Source organism: Mustela nivalis (genome assembly GCF_964662115.1).
Source record: "Mustela nivalis genome assembly, chromosome: 10".
NCBI lineage: Eukaryota > Metazoa > Chordata > Mammalia > Carnivora > Mustelidae > Mustela > Mustela nivalis.
The window spans coordinates 33426231-33454213 of NC_139029.1; the positions used below are offsets into that span (position 1 = coordinate 33426231).

The 27983-nt window shown below is 53.7% G+C and overlaps 1 protein-coding gene and 1 long non-coding RNA gene across 10 annotated transcripts in view; one reads left to right on the top strand and one right to left on the bottom strand.

The window, feature by feature from the left end:
- The window catches only part of RNF220 (ring finger protein 220), a 224376-nt gene extending 196598 nt beyond the window's left edge, over nucleotides 1–27778 (top strand). For 2 of the 8 annotated variants that reach the window (XM_082687258.1, XM_082687262.1), the window contains 12 exons: nucleotides 945–990; nucleotides 4415–4516; nucleotides 8775–8817; nucleotides 12129–12250; nucleotides 12618–12750; nucleotides 20799–20895; nucleotides 21105–21191; nucleotides 21332–21387; nucleotides 21519–21600; nucleotides 25639–25747; nucleotides 25891–25965; nucleotides 26747–27778. In XM_082687258.1, the coding sequence (XP_082543384.1) occupies nucleotides 945–990; nucleotides 4415–4516; nucleotides 8775–8817; nucleotides 12129–12250; nucleotides 12618–12750; nucleotides 20799–20895; nucleotides 21105–21191; nucleotides 21332–21387; nucleotides 21519–21600; nucleotides 25639–25747; nucleotides 25891–25965; nucleotides 26747–26818 (1024 nt within the window). In that variant the 3' untranslated portion in view covers nucleotides 26819–27778. Of the gene's footprint in view, nucleotides 1–944; nucleotides 991–4414; nucleotides 4517–8377; nucleotides 8632–8774; nucleotides 8818–12128; nucleotides 12251–12617; nucleotides 12751–20798; nucleotides 20896–21104; nucleotides 21192–21331; nucleotides 21388–21518; nucleotides 21601–25638; nucleotides 25748–25890; nucleotides 25966–26746 lie in introns of those variants that run through there. The other 6 variants (XM_082687259.1, XM_082687260.1, XM_082687261.1 and 3 more) reach the window with 6 other exon arrangements.
- On the bottom strand, nucleotides 9901–15991 carry LOC309842714. 2 transcript variants are annotated; one of them, XR_014299736.1, is made up of 3 exons: nucleotides 15212–15991; nucleotides 13632–15054; nucleotides 9901–13040 (listed from the first exon to the last, which is right to left on the bottom strand). It is a non-coding gene; the product is annotated as an uncharacterized lncRNA (long non-coding RNA). The 2 variants fall into 2 exon arrangements; XR_014299737.1 differs by lacking the exon at nucleotides 15212–15991 and having other exon boundaries at nucleotides 13632–15202.
- Nucleotides 27779–27983: the final 205 nt, after the last annotated feature.

A 27983-nucleotide genomic window follows, 5' to 3' on the forward strand; every position in this document is an offset into this window, starting at 1 on the left:
ATAGCCCTGTGTGTGTGTTCTACCTGCACAGCTTTCACGCGCCTGTGCAGGGGCCCTATGTCAATGGGCTATGTCTTGTCTCCTGCACGTATCAGACAGCGCCTCTGTGTGCATGTATTTGTATGTGTGTGTGAGTGCACGTGCGTGAATGTGGGAGCACAGATGTGGTGAGCACAGTGGGGGCAGCAGGGAGGGAGGGACAGGAACAGGGATATTAATGTTTCTGAAGTGGATCTGATTTGATACGTCTTGTTCCATTGTCAGCATCTGTTTAGCAGGGATTTGTAATACTTTGTGGCTCTGGATCACTCATGCTTAGCGCGGGATGTGGCCTTGCATACCAATTTTGTTATTAAACACAGTCCTCGCCTCCCCCACAGCCCATCCATCACCTCCCGCCCCCGCCCCCGCCTGCTCTGAGCCGCCCACCATATTTCAGGGCCCAGCTCCCGCCCGCCTGCCGCGCCCGATGCCGGAGGGCCTGGGGCTGACAAATTGAATCAGGGGGAGATCATTCCTGGCCTAACGCAGTTTGCAGCATGTTGGAGGGAGAATTGACAAGAGCCATGTCAGCTCCATCACCCCAATCCCATAGGAGCTAGGAGCAGGCTGGGGACAGAAGGTGGAGGGAAGGGGGCATCTGGGAATGCAGAATCCTCGGGGCTGATACCAGGAGACAGGTAAAGCCCCTTTCCTCAGATTCATGAGGGAGCCCACGGGTCTAGTATCTCTGTCCTCCTCCCAGGAGCCAGCTCCTGCCACTGGTGCCTGATGGAGGCTGAGCTAGTCAGGGCCAGCTGGGGTCGAGTGGCCTTGGTAGAGCCTGGCTGCACAGGGCTGGGCTAAGCTGGCCGTGCCTTCTCTCTTTGGGGTCTTCTTGCTATTCTTCTCTTGCACGCCCTGGGTAAGTGGGATGGTCACTCTGTTCTCTTCTTTCTTGGCAGCAAGAATTCCCTTCTGAAGGATGCCATGGCTCCAGGCACCCCCAAGGTAGGTGGACAATTGTGTGTTTTCCTCCTACCCATCCTAACCTAGGCCTCCCCATTATCGATTCCTCTTGAGGAAAAGGAGCTCTTCCTGGACTCTTCCCAACAGCTCTTCCCAACTGTCTCCGGGGTTTGGTCGTCAGCCTGAGGCCAAAGGCTGCCCTGTGTGCTTAAGCGTGTGTGTGTGCGCCTGTGTGTGTGTGCATGTGTATGTAGTCTGAGTGTGAGCCAGAGTATGTTCATCTGACTTCTTCCTCTTCCAGCCGGGACAGGGGTCAAAGCTAAAGAATGACCTGGGGACATGGGGGTGCTCAGACACTAAGACTCAAAGGAGGAAGGTGAGCTATAGCAGGTAAAGAAAAATACCGAAGTACAGGTCAAGACTGCGCACAAAGGCCTTAGAAGCCAGGCCCTGGGTGTGTGTGTGTGTGTGTGTGTGTGTGTGTGTCTGTGTGTGTGTGTGTACTTTGTCCTGAGGGCAGCAGGGAGCCAGGGAGGATGTTGAGTTCTTCTGGGGGGACAGTCTACCCCCTCCAAACAGATAGTGTGGGAGAGAAGTTTGAGAGTATCAGACGCAGAAAGGGAAAAATGAATGGCAAGTAGCTGGCTTGAAGGAGGGGCCAGAGAGGCCTCACACAATGACATGATTTGTACCAAGAACTCCCGTAGGTGGCCCCAGAGGCAGATGGTACTGCTTCCCCAAAGGTGATCATTTTGAGGGAGTGGGGGCCTGGGGAGGAGGACTAGACCCTACTCACTGACTGTCCCCTTTCTCACCCTCCGTAAGGCAACTCTTTCCTTACGAGTTCTCAAAATGATTCATAAAGACAGGAATCCATGGTCCTTTTTATAGGGAATGAGGAGTGAGGGTTAAAGCTTCAGAAATGATGCAGTCTGGAGGCATGCACAAAGAAATTAGAGCAAAAGCCAAGATGAGAATCTGGGGACCCCTGCATGGGGGGGGGTCAAGATAAGGTACAAGCACCAGGAAAGGGGGCAGAGGAGAAAGAGTCACAAGTTAGGAGGGGCCCAAGAGAGCCTGGTACCCTAGACTCTAAGGGAAGAAAAGTTCCAAAACATATGGGTTGGTCAGCACTTGAAGAGAGCAAGTCTGGAGAAGGGAGCCACTGCATTGAGAAGTCTTAAAGGCACTGGGGACATCTGGCAGTTTGGAGAAAAGGAGCCAGAGTGATCATGTTACCTGTAAGGGTTGGCCCTGGAGGCCTCAGAAAGGGTGGGAGCGGATTTTGCACCTTTATTCAGGAAATCACTGGCCACAGAAAGTTGGGCAGAGGTGGGGCAGAGACTAATGTAGGCTCTGTCCAAGTAAGCAAAGCCTCCTGGCTCTAAAGAGAAAAGGTGGGGCTTGCCATGCAGCTGTGGACCGTGCAGGTGGGGAGCCACACTCGTGAGGCTTGGCCTGGCCTCTAGCACTCAGTGGTTCTGGTTAAGGAAGACAGGCCGGCCGCTGACACCTGGCACTTGAGCCCAGCTGCCAGGGCTGGGCCCTGGGCCCGGGAGAGGCCAGCGCTCTAAGGATGAACACAGTTGCTATCCATGTCCATACCTGGCCCCGCACAGATGCAGACGCACACACAACGGAGCTCAGAACACTCACACGGGAAGTCTTAAAACATGCGTGGATCCTGCCACCATCGACACGGGAGTGTTGATAATCAGTCTCCGAGGCGAGGACCCCTGTTTGCCCGCTCCCAGGTTCATGCTCACACCCCCAAAGCTGACCATTGCAGGGTCTGTCCCCTGCCTGTGGCTGAGGCTTTAGGGAAGCAGGCCACGGGTAGAAGAGGCGTGAGGTAGAAGGTTCAAGCCAGAGACTGAGAGGACAGGGAGAAGGAGGGGGGGAGGAGGGGGAGAGGGCGAGGGGGCCTTAGACAAGATTGATGGCCTCATTGCCATTAAGAAAAAAATTAGCCGGTGGCGGCTATCATATTAAAGGGTGAAGAAGCCGTGAATTATTTTCTTAAAGATCTTATCGCTTACAATGATAATTTTACCTTCCAAAAGGCCACTTTTAATGAGGCGAAGAGCCAGGCAAAAAGTCATGATTTAATGCTGGGATTTTTTTTTCAAAACACATTTTACTGCTTTTTGGTCCATGTTTAAAAAGCACCAGTGACCTTTTTTTATTCTGCTTGCCCCAGGTGTAATGCTGGGCCTCTCAGGGCTTCTAACCTAAAGAGAATGAGAGAGAGAGAAAGCACACAAGAACGAGCTTTCTCGTGGCGGGGGGCAGGGACCCCCACATCGTTTCCCCTCCTCAGCGTCCTCCCTGGGACCAGAGAAGGAGAAGGACATTGCCCAAAAGCCCACCGCAGTCGGCACCAGGCCTTGGCTGGGCGAAGAAAGGGCTCCAAGTGGCAGGCCCTTCTCAGGCTCTTTCCTCCACCAGCTCCTTGGGGAGAGGCTGAGTCAGGGCACCCTGCCAGGCCAGCAGGCGCCCCTCCCCTCACAGGGCCCTTGCCTGAGGATGTGCAGCTTGGCCACCACATGCAGGTCACATCCTAAGGCTCGGTCGGAGATGAAGGATAAATGGCTGCTCCATCTTTCCCAAATTGCTTTCTTTGGGCTGTCACTGGCGATTTGGCATGGTTTCTAGGCTGGGGAGGCCTCCTAGGGAATTGTATGCTTCCGGCCCCGAGCTGTGCAGGCTGGAGAGGGTGGGGGAAGGAAGTCGGGATCGCTTGTAGGCCTCTAGGCCCCCCGCCCAAGCCCCGTTTGCAGCTGAACAGGCCTTGGCAAGAGCCGGCAAGAGCCCGCTGAACGTGCCATGTGGTATTTAGAATTGTGGCGCTCGCACACAATGTAAAGCAGACAGTTTATTAATCTAAACTGCGGGCGCATGTAGGAGAGGCCGCACAGGATTGACGTGGGGGGGGTTAGTTGTGCTGGGGTTCTTGCTGGGGTCACTGCCGCAGCGCTGGGATAAATGGACCCGGCGTACATCCCTAGCTGCATGTGGGAAACTCATACATACTATTTAATTTACTGTCTCCATAGCTGGGCTGCCGTCAGCCTGTATTAGGGGCAGACAGGGCTGCAGATGTGTGGCTTTACCCCCAACCCCCCAGAAGGGGGGTCCCAGAGTCTCTACTTGCTATGGGAACACAAAACATGTATCATCTCAGCCTATTAGGGGAGGGCAAGGCATCCTGCCCCACTGGGGCAGAGATTACCTGGGGTCTGGGAGCTTTGGACCCCCTTGGAGGTCTCTACGCCTTCCTAGAATCAAGCCATGGTTTCCCACAGCCACACCCCAGGGCCCCAATGCCTGCCTGCCTTCTGAGACTATCCCTCAGCCTTCCTCTCTGCCCCTCTCCCCAAAGCTCTGGTGGACTGGGAACTCTAGGGGACTGACTGACTGCAGGTCTCATTTGGCCCGAGGCTACATGTCCTTTCTCTTCTTCCAGTCCCTCCTGTTGTCTGCTTCCATCAAGAGAGAAGGAGAGTCCCCAACAGCGTCCCCACACTCCTCCACTACCGATGACCTGCACCACTCAGACAGATACCAGGTGAGGAGGGACTGGGTGAGCGTCAGAAGAAAGCCCCAGTGGATGAAAGCTTAGAGGGGGCTGCCTGGTGCCAACTCCTCCCATTCTTGGGAGGAGAGAAGAGAAGCCTGAACTGTATTTGGTTCGCTCTGCATCCAGTGCCCCTAACCGGACCCAGAAGGAACAGGTGTCGGGGAATGGGCCTTCGACAGATGGGTTTTAAGGAGTGATGCCAAGGTCACCTGGGTTCTGGTGGGCTCTGAGCACATCTAAAGCATCCTGTTCATCAAGAGGAATCCTATGTGGTTTCGTTTCCTGGGGGCCCTGAGACCTAGCCCCAAATCCCCTGAAGACTTCAGACTTCAAAACCAGGATCCCCTGAGCAAATGATTCAATCCTGCCAAACCTTGGTATCAAACCCGAGAGAATCAGACAGATGTGGCCCCTGAGTGCCTTGGGCAGGCAGGAAGTGAGTAATCACACAGTCCCAAGAGATCACAGCAAGAGGGGACCTGAAGGTAACATCCTAGCTCTATAGGGATTCTATAACTCTATATGGGATTCAGACTGCATAGTCCAAAGTGCCAGCCTTGAGGAGGAATCCTCACTCTCATAAACCTTGGTTCTAGAGAGTCAGCCCAGTCCAGCCCCTGGAAACACTGCTCTCACCCAATAACCCTAGTGTAAGTGGAGAAATGACCCAACCCCAGGGAATTCTGGTGTGATAGGGAGACAAGGCTCTGCACCAAGAGTTCCACTCGAAAGGGATGGAGAGAGCCCTGTCCTTAGGGGATATCCTACACAGCAGTCAGCCTCAGCACCTGCCGAACTAGGAAAAGAACTACCATCAGGCATAGGCATGGCATGCTAAGGCCTGGCACTGAGGTTTTCTGTGATTTAGTTTCAACCCCGATCTCCAGCTGCCATTCCTAATGAATACTTGCCCTCCATGAACCCTATGGGCTATTAGCACAGAATTAATGCCAATCACTCCCTCCATGTCCGTGCCATTCCTTTCTTGCCTGCACACTTTTACACATGTGGTTTCTTCTAATGGGACTATTTTACCCCACCGTGTCACATTTCTATTTATCCTTCAATATCCTGCCCAAATACCATCTCCTCCAGGAAGCCTTTCTGGATTAGCTATCTCTTCTCATGATCCCTGTATATCCTTATGATTGCCCTTATCATCCTATATTGTGATCACCTGTTTAGCTATGCTTCCATTATTTACTGACATATAACATGCTATCTCAGAACTTAGTGACTTAATACAATGTGCTGTTTCTCATGGTTTTTTTCAGTTGACTGGGCCTTTTCTCATTTATGTAGCTCATTCAGCTGGAGGATTGACTAGGCTGAAAAGACTCTCATTCTGGGAGATCAGGATGCCTCAGTTCTCTTCCATGTGCCTCTTATCCTCCAATAGGTTAGATCAGCTTCCTTCCTTGGAAGCCTCAGGGCAGTGTCATACCAAGAAGGCAAAGACCAAAACTGCAAAGTCTCTTGAGGCCTAGACTCTGGAACTCATACATCAATTTGGCAAAACAAGTCACAAGGCTAAGCCATAATCAAGGGATGAAGAAATGCACCTCTTGACAGAAGGAACCAAAAAGAACGGTGGCCATATTTAATCTCTCACAACGAGCATGACTGTTTCACTAGACTGGGAGTTCCTCCAAGGCAAGGTCCTTGTCTCATCCTTCTTTACTCCCTTCTTATACTTAAACATGCTCACCCCAGTGTCCTTGCCTTCAAGGGATTGGATTTGCAAATAAATAATTATAGCCAGTGGTTTAAGTGCTGTGACAGTTAAGTAAGTTTCTGGGACAGCACAGCATAAAGAGGGGCAAATCAGAACAAGCTTCACAGAGGAGGTTAACAACTGAACACGGACAAGTAGGAGTTCACTTTGGTGGACAAGGAAGGTCTGCCATTTCAAGGCATCCCTGTGTGCAAAGGGCATAGAGATGTAACACAAAATGATGTACTTGGGGACATGCTAGCTGTTCAGTTTTGTTAGCATGTAAAATACAAGAGAAACTGGTAGAATGTGACGCTGAAAGTACTCCAGGGACTAGCTAGGTATTCCATCTCCTGATCCTTACACAACGCCTGGCATGTACTAGTTGGTCAATTATGGTTTGTTTTTGGTTTTTGTTTTTGTTTTTTAAATCATCAAACTAGGTCTTGAAAGCATGGGGTACTGGTTTCTGGTTTGGATTCCTATATACTTAGCCCCCACTGGATTACCTAACCCCCTTAACCATGACCTCATTTTACCCTCATAGCAACTGTGCAGGCTAGGATTTGTTGCCCCCAATTTATTGCTAAGGAAACAGGCCTAGAGAGGGGATATGACCTTTTTTTGGAACCGATAAATCATGAGTAACAGAGTCAGAATTTGAACTGTACTCTGGCCCTGAATCCTTGTTTCCCAGCCCTGCACTGGACTCAGGGGCTTCCCTTTATAAATCTCCTTTTCTCCTTCTCACTGATATGTCCTACATGCTAGACCCTGTGCTGGGTGACTGGATAGAGACAATCCCACCCCCAGTAGCAGGGACACACATGTAAATAATCACAATATACAAGATCAGAGGGGAGCCAAGGGATGGTGAAAATTCAGAAGAGGCAACTAACCCAACCTTTGGTGAAAAGTGAAGCCTTCCTAGAGTCCTGAAGGGTGAACAACCCTCAACCAAGCAGCAGATATGGAAGCATGGAGGATAATCTAGCCCAGAGTCCAGGGCACAGAGTGCTCAAAGAACTACCATTAGCCCTCCAAAGGTAGAGTGCCAAGATGGCAAAGGGAGAGAGCAAAAGTAGTAGAAGAGTCTGAAGAGGCCTGTATGCCATGCTGCAAATCTTCTAGGTTGAGAACCATCGAAGGATTTAAATAAATGGGGGTCAATTTTGTACAATACAAAGATCACATTCTGTGTAGTCTGAAGGATGGGTCGCAGAGAGAGAAACTGAAGACCAGAAGGCCAGATGAGAGACAAATTTTGAGAACTCACAAGATTATGACCTAGAGCAGTGACATCCAAGGCAGGTGTAGCCATTGAAGAAACAGGCCATGCCAAGCGCTGCGCAGGGTCCTGGGTTCACCCATATGACTGACAAATGGCCCCAACCCTGGAGTGGTCAGTCCACCATAAGAATTTGTATGAGCTACAATGAAGATAGAGATGGAAGTACTCTAACGGGAGGAAAAGATATTTTTGCTTAGGCCTGGAAAGTTGAGTAGGAGATACACAGAGATGGAGATGGGAACATTAAAGAGTCCTTTAAATACAGACCCTGTGTGAGGAATGAAGGAGGGCGGGGCCAAAGACACCTCTCACAGTTTCCGGTGTGGGCACACTTGAGTGGATGGTGGCATCCACTTCCAAACCGAGCACCCCAGTGGAAAGCGGCTGTTTGGGGATGTCGAGTTCCGCGTTGGCCGCATTGGCGTGCGGTGCCTATGAAACCTCCAGACAGCTGAAATGGGAATCCTCTAATAACGGGATTACAGAAAGGGTGGGGAGGGACAGTTTGGGGCATTCAATGGGATCGCCCAGAGACGGGGAATCCGGACGCCTCCTCCCCAGCAAAGAGCTGGCCGCGCGGGAGGCGGGGTCCGGGACCCGGGGCCGGATCGAGGCTCTGGGGCGGAAGGAGACCCGCGCTGGCAAGGGGGAATGGGCCGCGGTGGGAGGACCCGGCAGTCGCTAAAACTCGGACGGGTTGGCTTTGCGGAAGGTGGGAGGGACCCCAAGGCGGCCCCAGCCGGTTACTACCGGAGTACGAGCAGCCGTTTCCTGGTCCTGGTCCTGGTCCGGCCGCCGCCCCCCCCATCGTGAACTTTCACCCCGGCGCGCGACGGCAGCGGGTCACGTGATCAGGGCCAACATGGCCGCCGCCGCCGGTGGGAGCTGAGGTGCCGCCGCCGCCGGGCAGCCGGGGGGAATCCGCCCGCATCGCCGCCCTCGCCGGCCAGGCGGCCGCAGGGCCCGGAGCGCCGGAGACCGGGGTTGGGGCGGCACCGTGCGGCGGCCACGGGGTCCCGTTAGAGCATCCCCCGGCGGCTATGCCGAGGGCCCGGAGCGGCCGGCGGAGCAGGGGGGCCGGCGGGAGGGAGGAAGTAGGTTTGTTTACGGGCTGTTTGGGGCGGGGCAGGCCGGGACCGGGGTCCAGCGCTGGGGCGGGGGCCAGGGCTTCAGGCTGTGCCTGACGCTTTTCTTCCTCTCTTTTCCCCCCCGCCCTGCTTCTGTCCGTGATCTTTTCCCAGACCTTCCTGCGAGTGCGAGCCAACCGGCAAACCCGACTGAATGGTGAGTCTTGCCCGGCCCCTCCCTCCGCCCCACCCCCGGCCTCCTCCCTCCCTCACTGCCTGAAGCTCCAGGCTTGCCTGGGTCTCTTCGATATTGGGGCCATTTGGCTTCGTCGCAGTCACAGCGCCTGAGATTGTGCTAACCAGGGCTGCCGCCCTCAGTTTCCCCGTCTGTCTAATGGAGGTTATGGTTCCAGTTCTTGCCCACGCCTCTCTGAAGGCCTTCAAGAACCCTGGTGGGCAATAAGTACCAGAGAATGAGGAACAAGCTACACAATTCCACTCGGGAGCTCAGCTTTGAATTTGCAAACTGCTGGGACCTCACTGTACAAGCCGGCAGGGCGCTGAGAATGTTTTTCTTCCAGTTTTTAATCAGTGCCCAGTAGTGTGAATACAGCCTCTCTGCTGAGACTTGACAATGCAGTGAGATCTGGAGTTCCCACGGCAACAGGAACTAACTCATCCCAGGGCTCTTTGAGTTATCAGTCGGCCCACATTTCACAAAGGTGATCAGCGTGGGCTCGACAGCTCTTAGAGGCCTTCTCTGAAAGCACATCATGTATGCACTATCTGGTGCCCCCCCCCTTTGGATTCAAACCTCTGGAGCATTACTATTGCTGAACACAATTGGATGAACCTAGCTTTTTGTGCTGACTAGGGTGTGGTATGTCTGGGTGTTGGCTATAAGGGGCTTAGGGTCTCTGGGCCAGCTGATGAGTGAGTGAGGCTCTGGCCATTCAGGATCCTCAGCTCCTGCCACTTGGGTTCTGCTGCCTGGCTGAGCCCTGATCAGGAAAAGGAAAGCGTTCATCATAGGCAGACACCATGTTAATCATCATTATCATAACACTTCTGAGAAGGTGGTAACACATTTTGTCGATAAGGAAACTGAGGCTGTGAGAGGTAAAGATGATTTGTTTAAAATCGTGCAGCTGGGATGTAACTGAACCATGATTTAAACTGAAGTTTACCTCCAAAACCTGTGCTTCTGTGACCCTGTCTTGCTGCTTCCTTACACAGACCTTTCCCTGCCCACACTTTAGTAAGCTTAGTTCAGGACTTAAAAGATGAATGGCGAGTTACCTTTTTTTTTTTTTTTTTAAAGATTTTATTTATTTATTAGGCAGCACAGCAGGGGGAACAGTGGGGAGAGGGAGAGAGAAACAGACTCAGAGCAGGGAGACCAATGTAGGGCCCAATCCCATGACTCCGGGATCATGACCCGAGCAGAAGGCAGGCGCACAGTGACTGAGCCACCCAGGCACCTGATGAATTGCAAGTTAAACCAAACCTGCTTGCTTATCTGAGAATCTTCAGATGCTGTTCAGCCCATCAGGTACTTTCCTGGGATTATACAGGATCTTCTGTCCTGGGTGGCTTGGGCAAGAACAGTGCCCAGTATCATGCTCTTCTTGGCAGATCTGTAAGATTCATTTCTTTATTCAGTTGTGTCTGTCATAGGCCCTTCATATTGGCACACTGCTCCCTATGGGCTTCAAGAACCATTAGGGCCCCTTGCCCTTCTGATGTCTACCATCCCTTCTCCATCCCAGCCCTTGATGCAGGGTGCAAAGGTGGCTCAGGCCTGAAATACCAAGTGTTAGGACAGTTAAGGCAAAGGGATCTAGATCTTTGTCTATAAAATTAAGGTGGATACTAGAACATAGTCCCCTCTCCTGTAGAGAGAGCACAGGAAAGTGAAGATACAGGCCAGGCTACAGATCAAGACTTCTCAAACTCCATACCATCTCTGGTGGGGTGATGGCTTTCCACTTGGTTTGGGTCTTTCTAGAGCAACTATTTTGGAGTTGGAGTGGTTCCCTGCCTCCGAACAGGCAAGAGGTATATGTGCATATTCTTAGTGCCCTAGCATACTCCGGGATCAGTCTTCGTTGCTGCAATCAGTCGGGGTGGGTGTGGTACTCAGGACGGAAGAGCAATCTTCCTTTGGAGTCAGGCATGACTTCTCCTGTCTTTGCCACTTTTTGGCTACTTGAGCAAGTGCCTTGTTCTCGCTGAGTCTTAAGTGACTTCTGTTAAAATGGATAATGCAGCCTTGCTTTAGGTTGAACATAGAATTAAATGAGTTACTTTGTGTAAGGTATTTGATGCTGAGCCTAATACACAGCTGAAGCTTTAAGTTGGAACATCAGCTTTCACCTGTGTCCCCCTCCCAATACTGCATTCAAGAGCTTCCCACCAGGGTCAATATCCATGAGAAAGTTCTTCCTGGCCTGGCAGTGGGAACCTTTTTCTCCCTGGCTGGCTCCCACAGCCCCCAGTCAGTCTGATCTCAGAGTGGCTATCTCTCCTCCTGCTATTGCATGGGAAGGGTGGCAGTCCCTTGTTTTGACCCCTTCCTGCTTCAGTGACAGGAGGGCTGCAGAGAGGGATTAGTGAGCTAATTAGAAATGATTGCATCTCTCAGCATTAATTAGCAGTGCTGGGGGCTTACAGTGTGCACTTTGGAATTGAGCCCCTGTGGGACAGCATGGCAGGCAGCCGTCTGCCTGGGGGCCTGCCAGCCCCCTGCACTGATTAGAAATGATAGAACAGGTTTGGGTAGGCATAGTGAAGGCTGTCCTCTCAAGGTACCCTGGGCTCTCTGACTCAGATCCTCTATACCTTTATGATTGGGCCTCAGTCTCCTCTTCTGTAAAATGGGACCAGTAAATTGCTTTCTTCGTCAGCACATATACTAAAATTGGAACGATACAGAGATTAGTAAGGCCCTGAAACAAGGCTGATATGCAAATTTATGAAGCATTCCACAAAAAAAATTTTTTTTAAATGGGACCAGTGGACATGAGAGAAAATTGTTCTGAGAGATTCTAGGTAGGACACTAAGGGCAGTGCCTCAGGGCCCTTGGCATAGGAACAAAAGGGGTTTTAGCTGATGAGTGAACAGCAGGACAAATTGGCCCTCTGGCAGGGACCTTGGGTTCTAGCCAAGAGATGTTTGCTAAGAGAACCCATGGTCTTGGCCTTCTGGGCAGGTACTTAGCAACTTTTCGAGTCTTTGCTCATTGGACTTACTAAGCACTACAGGTAGGAAGGTATGGGTTGAACTTGAGCCATCTGTGGCCAAAGAGTAGACACTTTGCTGGCCCAGCACCAGTCTCCTCCGCAGGTGCTCCTGGTGAGACTCAGTCCCCAAAGAGTAGAGGTACTGCGTAATGAGGGCCAGATCAGACCCTGAACAAAAGGGCTAATGGCTGGCAAGAGGTCAGGATGTGTCAGCTCCACGGGGATCCTGGGAGCTCCAGTGACCTTTTGCATGTTCTGTGCTTTGTTTTCGGTTTCTCCATGCAGCTCGGATTGGGAAAATGAAACGGAGGAAGCAAGATGAAGGGCAGGTATGTCCCCTGTGCAACCGCCCCCTGGCAGGATCGGAGCAGGAGATGAGTAGGCATGTGGAGCATTGCCTTTCGAAGGTAGAGGGGCCATCCCTACCTACCTCTTCTCCCCCCCGCCCCCCGCTTTCCCTGACACTAGCTGCTGACTGCCCCCAGATTTAGGGGCTGTGTTGGGGTCCCCGTGTGGTCTCAGCAGCTGCTGCTTCTCCGTTCTTCATCCTCTTCCTTTGCTTTCACACTTTCACTCCTTCCCTGGGGCTCCAGTAGAAAATTATTGGGAAGAGGCAAAGGTTCTTTGACTTTTGGATTGGTTTCCTTGAAAGGAGCCAAGAGCTGGGTTATGACCCACCAAAGCCTGGGGGCCAGGGCTGTGCCTTTCTTATAGACCTGGGGGAGCAGGTGGTGGTGGCCTGGAACCCACATGGTCCTGCTTTGCTCTTCACAGAGGGAAGGCTCCTGCATGGCCGAGGATGATGCTGTGGATATCGAGCACGAGAACAGCAACCGCTTTGAGGAATATGAGTGGTGCGGGCAGAAGCGGATCCGGGCCACCACTCTCCTGGAAGGTGGTTTCCGAGGTACAGGCGGCTGACATGTAAAGCACTGGTGCTCTGGTGGCCGGGCCTCTGCTGGGTATCCATCTGTTGGGAGCCGAGAGGCCAGGGCTGGTGGCTGGTCATCCGTTCCACCACGTGGGAACTGCTGCTGGCGGGGCTCCTTTGTGACCGTGCTGCCTGCCTGTGATGTGCATATTAAAATGGATGTATTTGGGTGGGGAAATGGAATTGAGGCTGCAAGCTAGGAGTGACGAGGGGGGCTCTCAGCCTCGGGTGATGCATTGAAGGTGACAGCCAAGCCGCGTTAGCACCTGCATAAAATATTAAAGGGACGGTTATGCATTTATCACTCCATCCCTCTTAAGGCTGATAAATGAGAATCCAGCAACCTGCTGTACACCTCCAGCACTGGGGGCCCTGAGGGCTTCCAGGCAAACACATTGGATTTTCCTCCTCCTCCTCAGCCCCACGTCAGGGAAATCAGTTACAGAGGAGAGAGTGAGTTATGGCAAAATTTGACCTCCCATGAGCTTCATTGGGGAATCTAATTTTAGCTCTGATCCCATCCCTTCTCCCCGGGTGCCCTCTGCCCTGAAGCAAGAGGGGCCTGGGCCCAGCTGCTCCCTGCTCCCCTTGGGCTCGCCCCTGTTACTACAGAGGGGTCCTCAGGGCACTGCACAGCTCCATTGCCCTCCTAGCTCCTTGGAGGGATGTGGCTTCGCCCAGTGGAAGTGGAAGTCTCCCCCCACCCCCACTAGGTCATACAGTAGACTGGCCAGTTGCCTAGGGTCATGTCCTCCTGTCAGACTCCCCTGCTCTGGTCAGGGGAAGAGGGAAAGAGTCTGCCTCCTGGCCTCCAGCTCTCCGCTTTCTGTACAAGCACAGCCGGCCCTGGGACTCACGATCATTGAGTGAACCAGTCTGCTTCCTGTCTGCCTCCAGTTCTCCAGGCAACACCCGTGGGAGTACTGGTGGGTCAGGGAAGAGGGTCTCTGTCTTGTCAGGGCCATGCTGCATGGGCCGGTCCCAGGGAGTGGTCTCCATAGCGCCGTGCAGTGCAGACTGGACACATGAAGGGCCTCCAAGTCCAGGTCGGGCATTATGCCTCTGGGTTTCTCTCATTCCCCAAGCCTTTGGGGTCAGTCAGGATAGTGAAGGTATCAGGCAGGATGGTAAATCAGCCTAAACCGTTGCCCCACCCTGAGCTGGAGAAAGTTCATTTGCCATGTCACTCTGGTCCTGTCCTGGAGCTCTAGAGTGTCTGAGGCCCTGGAAGGATGAGCAGCAAAAACCCCAGGATCCTGGGAATGGGACACACAGGTGTCTGGCGGTGGCCCATCAGGGTCAGCTGCAGGACGCAGCTCTGGGTTCACTCTGTTGGCAGCTACAGATATATCTTCCATCACTGTGGCAACTTCTTAGGTTTCTTGGCACCGAACTGGACCTGGCCTTCTGGGCACCAGACCAGGCTTTCAGGGGCTACAGCTGCAGACGGGGCCTGCTGATTTGACGGTCCTTCCCCTGCGCTGGGACACACTTGCAGAGCCAGTGTGCGGTGCTTTTAGGCCCTGGGCGGGTGTCAGTTTTCCCTGAGTGTTTACACTGTGAGGTTGTTCCTTTCAAGAATTCCTGAGGGGAGTTCAAAGGGGGCTTTTCTTTGAGCGGTTTGGAGAGCGAGAATGAGAGTGAGGCTTGAAGAGGGAGCAGGGCCGGAGGTGCCTTTATCTGCAGAGAATGGCTCCAGCTTGCCTGATAGAAGCTGCTGCCGCCTCTTAAACAGCTTAGTGCAGTCAAAAGACAGGCAGACTTGAAAGGCTGTGTTACAGCAAGATCAGCGGGGGCCACGAGGCAGAGAGCGGGGCGCAGTGGAGCAGAGGAGGCTGAGGCTCCTCGGTGGGGGGGAGGGGGGGCATCAAAGGAGGCCCTGGTTGATCCTGACTGCCTCTGCCCCTGAAACCCCGGCTGCAGAAGCTGGCCATCTGTCAGTCTACCCTCCCTGGCCAGGACCGGTAGGCCCCAACTCTTGGGGGGTTGGGTGTGGCCCCGCCAGGCGGGCTGGTGTCAGTGCTGCGCATTGATCGCCCGCCGGGCGGGCCGGGCCGCAAGCCGGGCAGCGCGTGCTTAATGTGATTGAAAGGCAGTTAAAATGGCGGTGACCTTTTCAGGAGGAATTAGATTGCCTGCCAAGACCGGTTAGAGGGAGTGATAACGCCGGCTGAAGAAGCTGCCCAGCCGACTTCAGAGAGAGGGAGCAGAGGCAGGATGAGCGGGCGAGTGCTGAGGCCCATTTAAGCTGCGCTGTGCGTGCTGACAGAACAGAGATTGCTGTCCTTGTTAGATATGAAAGAATTGAAGAATTGCAGATAAGTTCCTGTATCCGATCATCCCCTATCCCTCCTCCCAGACCGGGGCCCCTTCGTCATCCTCAGCAAGCTTCCCACCAGGCCTACTGGGAACTGGTCTGATGGAGCAGATCTGTTACCTTGAGTGTAATCTGCTATGGAGCTAGGGAACAAGCAAGAGTTTTGGTGGAGACACTTGGCTGAGGGGAACAGGCCTTGAAGACGGATCTGTGGCTATCGAGGGCAAAGCCTAGGTAGCTCGGACCCAGGAGTGCTTGGAATTGGGACTCTAGAACAAAATGAAAAACAAGACAGAACAGGTAAGCAGGCAGCAAGCACCAAGGTAGGTCCAGCTAAAAACAGTTCTTTAAGAGGCTAAAGGAAATAAAGATTTCAAGACAGGTCGGAAGACCTAAAACTTTCAGTATCTAGGAAGTACCGTGGCCTTCCCAGTTCTCAGAGAAATCCTGGGCTGTGTGCCTGAGCTGTTGATGTCCTCTCAGAACCTTAGGGTTGCTAGTCTGCTACTGCTCTTTCCCCCACCCAGTATTAGAATTGCATAAAGGGTAGCATGGAGCCTAGAGCTTCCCCAACATTCCCCTGAGAGAGCTTAGCAGTTAGAAAAAGATCCTCTTCTGGGGCACCATGCCAGCCCTGGGCAGAGCAAAGGGCTTCTGGGCTAAAGCAGCAGGCCTCAGTGAGAACCTAATGATACAGCCTCTTGGGACAAAAACCTGCTCCTTTCTATAGCCAAGGGAGGTATGTGATGAGTGAGCCACACCTCTCCACATTTCCTGTCTCCAGCTCCTGGGTCCTCAAAAAGAGACATGGTGAGCTCTGATCCTTCCTCTGTATTGGTTGCTGTTGAAAGTTCACTCAGCTGGATTTGGGGAGCCTGGAGCCCATCATGTCTGGAATGGACAGGCTAGAGAGAAGACATGGGGATGGTTGGTTTCAGATAAGGTAACAGTGATGGGGGCAGGCACAAGAGTGTGGAAGATGGAAACATCTCCCAGGAGACTGCACAGGAACTAGAGGGTGCTGTGGCTGTGTCTGAGCCCTGACAGGAAATGCTTCGCTAGAATCCAGCAGTGAGCCCCTTTGAATCAAACAGGTGGAGGGGAGGGAGAATGACAGTACTTAGAGGCCCAGCTGTGCAGGTCTCTGCCCTCCCCAGATCCTGGCCTGGTGACTCCATCTTTCTCAAGTTCCTCTCTTGGATTTAGGCTGGTTCCCAGTAGCCTGGGATGAGATCTCACAGAGAGGACAGCTCTGGCACCGATCTTTTAATGAGCTGTGGCCTGCTAAAACATCACCAGATCCTGGGTCAGGAGCTGAGAGGTACCGTGAGTCCCAGGGCACAGAACTAGGCCTTCCCCTAGCTGCTGCCCCCTCTAGCATGTTAGTTCCCAAAAGAAGGGACCCCTGTAACTAAAAGCATCCACAGTGTAGCCGTGCTGCGTGGTCCGGTCAGTGACAGATGTTGGAGCAGCCAGCTGCTGGAGGCAGTCTTGGGACAGGGAGGGCTGGGGCTTCTGCTTTCTAGCTCCTACCACCTTTAGTTCTAACTGTTGCTTGGTGGGAGGGGTGAGGAGAGGTGGCAGGGAGCAGGGCACCTTCTGTCCCCTGTGGCAACTGACGGGGATTTAATCGCCTTTTGGAACACAATTGTTAAGCTGGGATAGAGGGAGTGCAGGCAGAAGGAGCAAGTATCAATGGTTTTAAACGGCGTCTGTCTCTCTGCGTCTCTCCTGACGTGAGGCAGTGAAACGCGTTATTGAGGAGGCCCGGAAAGTGGCTAAGTGCGTTTGACACACGCCAACTCCCTGCCTCCACACTGGATAATTGCATTGTCAACTGTTCAGCGAGGTGGCAGGTGACACTGCAGGCCGATTGATTGTCCCGCATCGCAGCTCCCCAGACTGTCAGCTCCCCAATCGATGGCGTTTACACAAGACACCGTAACTGCATCTGTAACTAATTCCAGTGTAAAACTCTCCGGAAACTGCTGCCCCTGTCTCTCCCCACCCGCCCCTCCCCAAGAGCATGGCCTCTGAAGGGCCCCAAGACTTTCCTTTCTCCCTGGGCTCAGGTTTTGTTAGAAGCAGCAGGTGAGGAAATTGATGGCTCCTTTTTTGTGGTTTCGGGTTCCAGGACGTTAGTGCCCCCAGTAAACGGGCATCTCCAGTTTCTCAATCGATCGCCTAATCAATTGATTAAATTAACACTGATTTTTTTTTTCTTCTCCTTGATGACCCAGGAAGAAATGAGTTTATGGGAGAGGTCATTTTTATAAAATTTAGACTTGCTTATCATTTTTGCACTTAATCCTCTCTGTTGCTAAGTATTCGTTTGGAGGGAAGGGATTTTTCACACTGCCTCCCCTCCCAGAACCCACTCTGCTGAGCATCGCTGACCAGCAGCCTTGTTTGCCTAGAAACAGCAGCTCAGCACACTGCGCCACTCTAGCTGGGGTTGAGTCATAGCAAGGGGCCTCCCCTGGTGACTAAAGGGTCCTCCAGGTCATCTTGGAGGTCCTGGGAGTTGAGTCCCTTCCCTGGATAGCAGCAGCAGGAGCGGCAGCTTGCTTGTTATCCCCGAAGCTACATGGAACAGGAGCCAGAGGCTTGGAAAGGAGCTGTGTGTGCCATCTTGCCTCTGAGTACTGGCTTGGGATGTTCCAGCAGCTGAGAACATAAAACGGCTATGGAGCCTTCCTCTCGAAGCTGGGGGTGGGGGGAGGGTGCCAAGTGGGGGGTGGGGGACGCTGTCGGCATAAAATGGCTTTATGGCAGTTTCTTTTTATTATGATTCTGCCAGAAGTCCGCAAGTGACATTTCATTAAGAAAATAAAGTTTAATGTGCTGGGAAGGAGGTTGGAGGAGGCTGGGGCAGCATAAGAGGGAAATTGGCAGTAGCAGCCTGTTCTGAACACCTGTGGGGTAGGGAGAGGTTCCCAACATCTGTCTCCATAGGGGGATGGGGTCAGGGTCACAAACCAGAGACAGGCCTTTTCCTTGGTGGATAAGATGTGCCATGCTCTCTGTCCTGCCTGGCAGGTCGTCACTGCCCAGCTGGGGTTGAGGTCTGACAGGGAAGGTTATATCCTGAGAGGCCTCTGCCTCCTTTCGGACATAGGGCTCTCAGGACCTGACAAGACAGCGCCGTCAGCATTTTAGCCATCACTGCTGTGGGCCTGGCCAGCTCTGCTGCATGCTGCTGAGACCACAGCAGTGAGTCCGACCTGGGCTTGCAGTTTGATGAGGGACCATGACAGTACATGTAGTTAAATATGACTTTGGATTTGCACGGAAGTCTGGGTGGACACCAAGGAAGGGACACCTACATAGAAATACCTGGGGAAGTCTTCACACTCAGCACCTCACGGGTGGAGATCAGATCTTGAAACTCTTGTGTCTCCAGTGCCAGGCCAGACTGTGTATGAGCTCAGTAAAGGTTGAAAGAATGTTGGAGTATTTCTGGAGCAGCTGTGTGCATAGGCACTGTGAGTTCTTAGCAGGAGGCATGGCTGAGCTAGGTCAGACTTGCAGAATAAGCAGGCGTTTGCTCTGTAAACCAGGAAGGAGAAGAGATAACAAGATGTACGAAGGCGGTGGCGCACAGACAGACATGGAGGGTCAGGGAAAGCACAGTGGCTGTGCTCTGCTGGGGTGGGAGTCCTGGTCTAGGCCTGGCCGAGGAGAGGACTTCAGGCCACAGGGTTGCTTTCTGTGTTGAGAAACCAGGACTTTTCCTGGCAGCTCTCTGGTACCGTTTTCTCAGCTTTGCCATGGGTCCTTTGCTTTCCTTCTCATACACTCACCAGGCAGGGCTGGGCAGGGCCTGGCCAAGGCAAAGGCTGTGAGGCTGGCTGCTGAACTGTGTGTACTTGGGGGAGGGAGCCTTGGCAGGGTTCGGGGGCACAGGCTGTAAGTGAACCTGATAGCTCCATTCTGATTGATGGCAGAGTTTGTCTCCTAAACTGTCAGAGGGTTTATAGAGGTGCCACTCAGCCACAGGGAGGGAATTGCTTGTCAGGACACCTGGCCGTGAATAGGAGACAGAGCTGTAACTTGGTGTTTTCTCAGCTTAATGGCCCCGCTGCTGACCTGCCTGCTGCCTTGAGTTTGTTGGTGCCTCAGTGTGGAGGGGAGATGAGGGCTGGCGGGGGTGGGGAGGTGCAGAGGGGAACTTAGCCAGTGCCTAGCATCTCGCTTTCCCTCGTGCTACTTGACTTCGGTATGGATGAAATCTTTGAGAGACCAGAGACGGGAGGCGTAGGTGGGGGAAAGAAGATCAGGAAGAAAAATGGTCTTGAAACAGGCTTAAAAGATGGAGAACATTCCACATGGAGCGAAAAGCATGAGCAAAAGTCTGCAGAGCAGGACATAACAGGGCCGTGTGAGGCTCAGTAAAGAGTGTGTGTGTAGGCATGGGGTGCTTGGGGCGACAATGTAGAAAGAGCAAAGGTGGACAAGTAGGAACATCCACATCTTGCTGGACCTGGCTGAGAAGATACACATGCGGTGGGAGACCATAGCTGGTTTTGGAGCCAGGAAAGGAAGGGTCAGAACCATCTGGGAAGCAGGATGAAGGAACAGACAAAAGGCTTGAGGACCCATCATAAGACTGTTGTCTTGATGAAAGTGGAAAGAACGGACAAGAAGACCTTTCTGAGATCATCAGAACCCCAAACTGCTTCCTCGCCTCTTTGAGGATTCCTTGCCAATTCTGCTTGCCATAGATCCCGCTGTTTTCATCTCTCTCCATCCTGGCAGGACTGCTGTGCTTGCCAGTGGGATGTGGTCTGAGACCACTGGGCGGAGACAGGGGCAGGGAGGGAGAAAAGGCTCTGTGGCCCCTAACCATGCCCATCAGGAAGGGTGATCCTGGGTGTCAGAGCACAGAATCAGGTAAGGGGCCCTGATGTGGCTTGAGCAGCTCACCCGTCCCCGCTGGCCAAGGGTCTGCCTGTGCTTGGGCCAAGTACACCTTGGTAGGGTCACCCACCTGCCTGGCCTATGGCCCTGCCTCCACCCAGCCTGGTTGCCTTTGTGGATTGCTTTGAGAAGCAGGTGTGCGTGCCTATCCTCCCTTGTCTGTCCCTTCCTAATCCCTTTCTAACTGCACTTGTCCAGGAATCTGGGCTGAGTGAGGTGGAGATGAATAATTAATGTCAGGCGCTTCAGACACCAAATATTTGAACAGCTGCCTGGTGTTTTTGCTGGCAAGGACCTGGCGGCCAAAATCAGGACGTTGGCTGGGGGTCTCACTGTATGGCTCTGACTAGCCCTAGCCAGTTTGCTCTTCCTTTTGATGGACTGTCACAGTGGACCATGGGACACAGGGGATGGCCAGGTCTTGGGTGGGGGTGGCTCTACAGACATGAATTTCTGTATCCTCTTCCTGCTCTAACTAGATCTGGAAGACAGGTGGACAGCAGGCTAGCTTGAGTGTCTCCTGAGGACCTGACATAGTATATGAATGGGCTAGTTCATGAGCAGAGACCACCAGGAGCAGTAAGAAGTGGCAGAGGAAAAGGAAGAGTGAAAGGAAATGAAATGTCAGAGCCAAGAGTACCTAAGTATTTGGCTCTGTGTTTCAGGCCCAAATTTCTGTCTGGGCCTTACCTGGCTCCAAACTTAAGCCTTACCTAGAGGCATCAGAAGGGGCACGCTTGGTGTAGTCTCGTTCGCCCCGGTCCTACTCATGTCTTGCTTCCCACAGGCTCTGGCTTTGTCATGTGCAGCGGCAAAGAGAATCCGGACAGCGACGCTGACCTGGATGTGGATGGGGATGACACTCTGGAATATGGGAAGCCGCAGTATCCTTGGGGCACTGTGGGACAAGATGGGGCTGGTGGGACAGGCCAAAGGGAATTGAAAAAGTAGCCAGCGGCTCTGGTACTTGCCTATACCCTCCTCCCACCCCACCCCCCCGCAAACTTTGGGGTCAGTGTCAAAGCTTTAACCAGGATTCAACCTTCACGGCCTACTGCAATCTAGGATCTGTTGTCCTTGACCACTATGCCAGATACACAGAGGCTGACGTCATTCCCTGCACAGGCGAGGAGCCTGGTGAAGCCAAGGAGAGAGAGGCACTCCGGGGCGCAGTTCTAAAGCAAGTGTGGGCACAGGCTTGGGTGGGTGGAGTAGAGGGATGGAAAGTCCTAAGGTGGGGGAGTCAACCCAATACCCACCCTCAGGGCTCCTCTGCCTGCCTTTAGGGCTCACTTTGTTCTTTTCCCCTCCTTTCCCTAGTGGCGGCCCTCCCAGCACACGCATCACACCTGAGTTCTCTAAATGGGCCAGTGATGGTAAGTCCTGACCCACCTTGAGAGTAGTGGGGAAAAGGGGACATCCTTTGGGTAGTGGTGACTGACTCAAGCCCAGTCCCTCACCTGTGCTGCCCAGTCTGGCCAGAATATGAGTTGCCCCTCTATCCCAGCAGAGATGCCATCTACCAGCAACGGTGAGAGCAGCAAGCAGGAGGCCATGCAGAAGACCTGCAAGAATAGTGACATCGAGAAGTGAGTGTCCGACCAGGAGAGGGGCCCCTGGGATGGCAGTTCAGGGAGGGGAGAGGGGGGGGCTCTCTGTTAGCAGGAAGGCCTTCTGCCAGGACTCTTGGCCCTCCAGAGCATGGCTTAGTCCTGCGGTCCTGGGCACATGACAGCAGTGGGGCCCAGCTGGTGCTAAGCGTGACTTTGTGAATTGATCGCTGGGCCACTGCCCTGGGAGTCCTGGCGGAGGGAGGAGCAGTCCGCCCGCCTGCCTGCCCGCCGCGGCGGCCTCCGCCCGGGAATGTGATGTATGGCCGCCCAGCCCAGCCAGCGCACTTGATTCATCTCCAGTTTCTGTTTCTTAATCGGGAGCTAAATTGGTTTCATTTTTCTTGTCCCGGGTGGCGCTCGCAGTGGATTTTAGGCAGGAGCATTGGGTCTCATCACTTCTGGTAAGGAATTTTTGGCCTGGGTTCTCTGGCAGAGGGAAAGGAGATCCGTTAGCAATTCACATGAGACTGGCCAGCCCCAGCCTGGATCCCCAGGAGCCACAAGGACTTGAAATCAGCTGGGCATCTTACCGCCTTTCCAGAAGCCCAAGCAAGGCCAGTTCTGGCACCTAGAAGTGGCACTGTCCGGCTCTAGCTGCCTTGAGTTGCTGCTCTTGGCCACTGCTTACTTCTCCGCACCCCACCCCTCTCTCTGCTGGAGGATAGGTTGTCTGGGGTTAAAAGGCAGCCTCTTCATTCCAGGGCCAGTGTTCCATCTTGCCTCCTGCCAGGAGAGTGGATTGCAGGCCGGTGCAGGGCTGGGTCGGTGGCCCAGGGTCACCTCCCATTTGTTTCCCTCCATTTTGTGTTGTCATAAATTCATTCCAGCCCGTTGTGGTTGATCAGTTTATCTCGGCCAGGGCCGCGAGTGCTGCTGGCATGATGTATGGGCCGCGGCTCGGGGCCCGGCTGCCCATGAATCACCGCAGCTGCTCCGTGTCAGTGCTGGAGCGGGCCGCACGGGTTCGGCGCAACCAGCTTGTGTGGGGGGGGGATGACGTATGGATGTTTATTTAATAATTCTCTCCTACTCCAGCTGAGCGGGGCGGGCGGGGCCGTAAGGGGCGCCCACCCTTGTCTGGAGGGGCTGCTCATAAATCAGAAAGACAAGATCATTAATCAGGGATGGCGCCCGAGGGGGAGGTGGGGGCCAGAGCCAGTGGCCATCCATGAAGGTACTACCCACCCAAAGCTGGGTAAGTTGGGACTTCTGTCCCACCTGTATGAGCACAGGCACCAGTAGGCGAGGTTCTCTGGGATGAGTCATATGTGGAGATCTCCACCGGGTCTGGCCCCACCAAGATTGAGACCTGTCAGTCCCCATGACTTCCTGGTACACACAACGTGGGTTCCCGCCCTAGATCTTTTTCACAACCCAGGGGAAGCAGGACGCCACGGCTGCTTCCAGGAAATTCTCTACCCCATGCCCCAGAGGGTTTCAGGAATAACTCACAAGTAGCCTGGGTCAGGGACTGGAGAACCAGGTATTGTACCAAAGCAGAGATAACAACCAGGTGTTTGCCGAGCAAGTCCACAGTAAGGTGGGCTCTGCAGTCGGATGTGGCCTATAGAGCTTTTGGAGATGATGGGGGAGATAGCTTCATCCTCTCCTGGCCCCATCCTTTTTGCCTTTCTAGCTCTAATTCCTCTGATACAGAGTTTGAGAGTGCTCTGCTCTGGGCCTTTGTCCCCCGTCCAGGCCTCAGGGTCCCAATTTTGAAATAACTACATAGGACCAGGCAGATGCCTAGCCTAGTCCTTAGAGAGAAAGGGAGCACAGCTACCTTGTCTCCTTGGCAGAAATTCACCAACAGTCCAGATGAGAATGGCACATGTGGCATTGGGCAGAGCGCCAGGGGAAGAGCTGTGCTGGCGTGTGTATGGGTCAGGGGGCTGATGAAGGGGCTTTCCAGATCTGGAAAGTTGAGTGGACACTTGCAGCATCAGCCAGTGTCAGAGGAGCCGGAGTCATTCCCTTCGCAGCTTCCATGGATAGAGGCAGGGTAGAGGGAGTTGTGGACCCATGGAGTAATAGATTGAGGGCATCCCTGACACAAGGACACAACACCAAGACTTCCTCTTCTTTGTTGCTGCTGGTGCCCTAAGAGAGAAAGGTTAGAGATCAAAGTCTGTTGCTGCCCATGGAATGTTACCCACCATCCTCCCCATGCCCCCTCATATTACTTAACGCCAGTACCACCTGTAAGCTTTTGGGCTTTCTGCGGCAGTTGTCTGTTCCAAGCCGGCCGAACAGGCCATCCTTGGAGAACGTCTCTGCCCCCACAGCGCCACACTTACGATTCCCCTCAGACTGGTCCCTCTTACCACCCTCCTCCGGTGGGCCCAGCAGCTTTCCGTTGCCTGTGAGATCAGCTTCTCTTTCAGATTGTGGACTCAAGTCTTCCCCCACTTTCCCCACGTTAACACTTACCCATGGGTGAGCCTTACGGCCACATGGACCTCTTGGCCTTTGTTCTCCCAGTCCTGGTCCCGTTCCCTGGGCCTAGAGACCCTGCTCCTCCTAGATACTATCAGTGTTGTAATGTTAGTCACAGAGTGATCGATGGATCACAGCAGCAGTCTCGGTTTTGAATCCCAGCTCCCCCACTCTGTGTGAACCATAGGCAAGCTGCTTCATGTTCCTCTGCTGCTTTAGTTTCTTCATATATAAAATGGGAATATTACAATCTCCTCATGGGGTTTTTGTGAGGTGTAAATAAAATAATAATTTTTAACCCCTCAGTACAATCACTGGCATTTAGTAAGCGCTTAATAAATTTTGGCTCTTTTATTTGTGTTCTCATCATTATTATTCCCTAAGGCCCATCTCTAGCAGCATCTTTTCTGCTCCTCCAGGCAGCATTCTTCTTCTGTGAGTTCCTCTAGGTTCTGTTCAGTTGTTTCAGAAGGGGTAGGAGGGATCACCCCATCCTTCAGCTAGTCCTAGCTCTTCACTGTTCAGGACCACAACCCAGAGAGCCTTCCAGAAGTTACAGGGACTTTCATGGGCAGAGCTTGAACAGCAGGTGAGGGCCCTCAGGGCATCTCATGTGCCCAAGAAGGAACAACAAGGAGCCCTTGAGGTAGGGCGGGCCTGTGGCCCAGGACTTGGATTCTGTGGGACTTGTGCAGTCTCCACACCTCATACTCTGGGGGTGAGACTGGCTTTAGGGTCAACAGACATTTACTCACACTCCCGTGCCCGCTGTGGGCTAATGTCCGTGGTCAGTACTGGTGGCGTGAGCAGCCTGTGGTTGGGAGACTGCATCTTGCCTGGGAGACAGGGATGTTTGCAGTTGCACTGCTGTGGTGCGGTCCGCTGCAGGGTGCCAGAGAGCACGGGAAACCAGCCACCCACGGTGGGGCTGGCAGGAGGTGGGGTGGGCCAGAGGAAGCAGGAATTACTGCCAGAGGCCAGGGGCGTGGAAAATGGTGCTGGGTGTGGGAAGCTTCAGTTTGGTTTGGATGGAGCATCACGTGCGGCGGGGTACTGAGGGATATGGGCCGGGGCTAGGCCAAGGAGTCCCTGTTCAGCTTCCAAGAAGTTTGATAGAGCTGTATTCTGAGGGAAACATTGAAATGTTAAAGTAGGAATGGTCAAATCTGCAAAATTCTAGGTGCTGAGAGAATGGAATGAAGGGGCCATTCAGGTCAGGAGAGGAATTGTCAGAGAAACCATGAGGGCCTGGACCAGAGGTAGTAGTGGAGACTACCAAGATACTAGAAACTAGATGACAGATTGTAGGTGTCGAGGGTGACTGGGAAGGAATGGTTTGAGAATGGTTCCGAGATATCTGGTTTGGAAATTCACCAAGATGGAGGTGGAGGAACAGGAGCGTGAAGAGTTCAATTCAAGAAAGAGGAGTTTTCAGATAGAGGATTTCGGCAGGTGGGGAGCAGGGACATGTGGGGGACATTTATATATTGCTTCTAGAATTCAAGGGAGGTGTGGGCTGGAGGTTCAGGTTAGAGATGCCAGCCTGCTGCCTGCCCAACCAAGCCATCCTCTTTACAGAATCACCGAAGATTCAGCTGTGACCACGTTTGAGGCCCTGAAGGCTCGGGTCAGGGAACTTGAACGGCAGCTATCCCGTGGGGACCGTTACAAATGCCTCATCTGTATGGTGAGAGAAAGGGAACCTGGGATGCCTCTGGTCAGGCTTCAGTGCCCTCTGGGGGTTGGAAGGGGCCTTTGCACTGTGATTTGAGCTCTTTAGAGGGTGGGCCAGCCTCAGAGTGACCCCTTCTCTGCCCCACTCCTCCCTAGGACTCCTACTCGATGCCCCTAACGTCCATCCAGTGTTGGCATGTGCACTGCGAGGAGTGCTGGCTACGGACCCTGGTGAGGTGGCATGCGGTTTGGGGAATGGAGGGCAGTCTCTGGTGCTGCCCACACGTCCATGCTTATTCTTGAGCCTGCTTGAGGGGAGGGTGGTGCGAGGGGCAGGGGAGAGCATGAGCATTGAACACAGCAGCAGGAAGCCAGGATATTCACCCCCCCAGACTCCCCCCCCCCCCAATTCTCTCCTCCCCCACCAGGTTTATTCTCTCCCTCAAAAAAAAAAAAAAAAAATTCCCTCCCTCCATGGGTTTGCTGCCTGTTCCCCTCCCCCTGCCCACCCCCAAGGCTCCCTCTGTCACATATACTGGTGAGATCCCGGGTCAGGAGGAGGCTGGTTGTGGGTAAGCAGGACCAGGGCCTCAGCCCCTCCCCCTGCCATTACTAGGCTCCTTCTGCTCCTGCCCCTGTTCTTCGCTCCGGAGCAGCCATTAAAATGTCGCCCGGAGACAGCAATAAAAGGCCCGGACGTGGGCTCTGTGTCCTGATCAAAGGCCGCATGTAATCTCGTTAGGGCTGCCGCAGCCACAGCTGGACCCAGCCTTGTTCTCATTACCGGGGCTCCCGCTGCGGGGCTGGCCAGGCGGTTTGATCCTGGCGTCCCCCCAGCACAGGAGTGCGCCTGCCTGCTTGCAGAGGCCGCTTGTGCATCCTCAGCCCCGGCTGGCAGGACCAAGGTGCCAGCATACATGGGCGCAGGGAGACATGGCTGCAGGCCCGGGTGCTCTCACCAGCAAACAAGCTGCGTAGTGTGTGACCAGAGCCCTCCCTGTTCTCCCTGCAGGGTGCCAAGAAGCTCTGCCCTCAGTGCAACACCATCACAGCGCCCGGAGACCTGCGGAGAATCTACTTGTGAGCTAGCCGCCCCTGGCGGCCCTTGCTGCGAGCAGCCCCACCTGCCCGCCTCTGTGATGTGACCCTCCCCCTTGTACATACTTGCACACAGGTTCCCCATGTACATACATGCGCGCGCACACATATTTGTGTGTGCACACATGCACACACACACACACACACACACACACACACAGGACTTTGGAGCCAGAGTGGAGGCTGAGGCCCAGGCCCTGCCTGCTGGCTGCTACCAAGCCTGGGACCATACCTATTCCAGGTTCTGTTCCCAGGGTGGGGCAAGGAGGTGGAGGTAAGGGGGAGTAGCGGGGCAAGGCTCCTGAGATCCAGCCCCCAGACGGACAGACGGACAGACAGACATGCAAACGCCAGACTGAAGCACATGTAATATAGACTGTGTATGTTTACAATGTTGTGTATAAATGGGACAATTCCTCGCCCTCCACTCCGTTCCCTCCCCTTTGGTTGTATGATTTTCTTCTTTTTTTAAGAACACCTGGGAGCAGTGCCCCCTTCAGGGCTGGCTGGGGGCTCGGCCCATCCACCTCTCAGGGCGCCTGCCTCTCTCCCCATGGCATCCCTTTCCCTCTCCTATGTGCTCGGTGTTCAGTGGTGTATATTTCTTCCCCCAGACATGGGGCACATGCCCCAACGGACACGATCCTCTTCTTAGTCTTAGCTCCTGGAGCTCTTTATAAGGAGTTGGGAGAGGGGGGAGACACAGGAAATGGGAACCGAGCTGAAGCAGGGGCTGAGATGGGGGCTGGATGAGTGTGCTTCTGGCTGCCCAGCCTTCTGCCAAGAACCATTCCTGGGATTAGACCTGTTCCCAGGGAAAGTGGTCTCCCCTGCCCCTCCCGTGGGCCCCATGGTGTGATGCTGTGTCTGTATATTCTATACAAAGGTACTTGTCCTTTCCCTTTGTAAACTACATTTGACATGGATTAAACCAATATAAACAGCTGCTGCCTGTGTGTATGAAGGGCTAGGTGATGGGGCAATGTGGACAGAAGCAGTTAAGGGGTTAATTCCTGGCAGCAGTGTGGGGCAGAGGATTGGATGTCGGTGTGCAAAGCAGTGCAGGTTTGGTCTGTTCAGGGGGCCCCTGGAGCACTCCGTCAGGAGTGGGGGTGGGGCTGGGGACCCGGACTCCTGACTATTGATGGGTA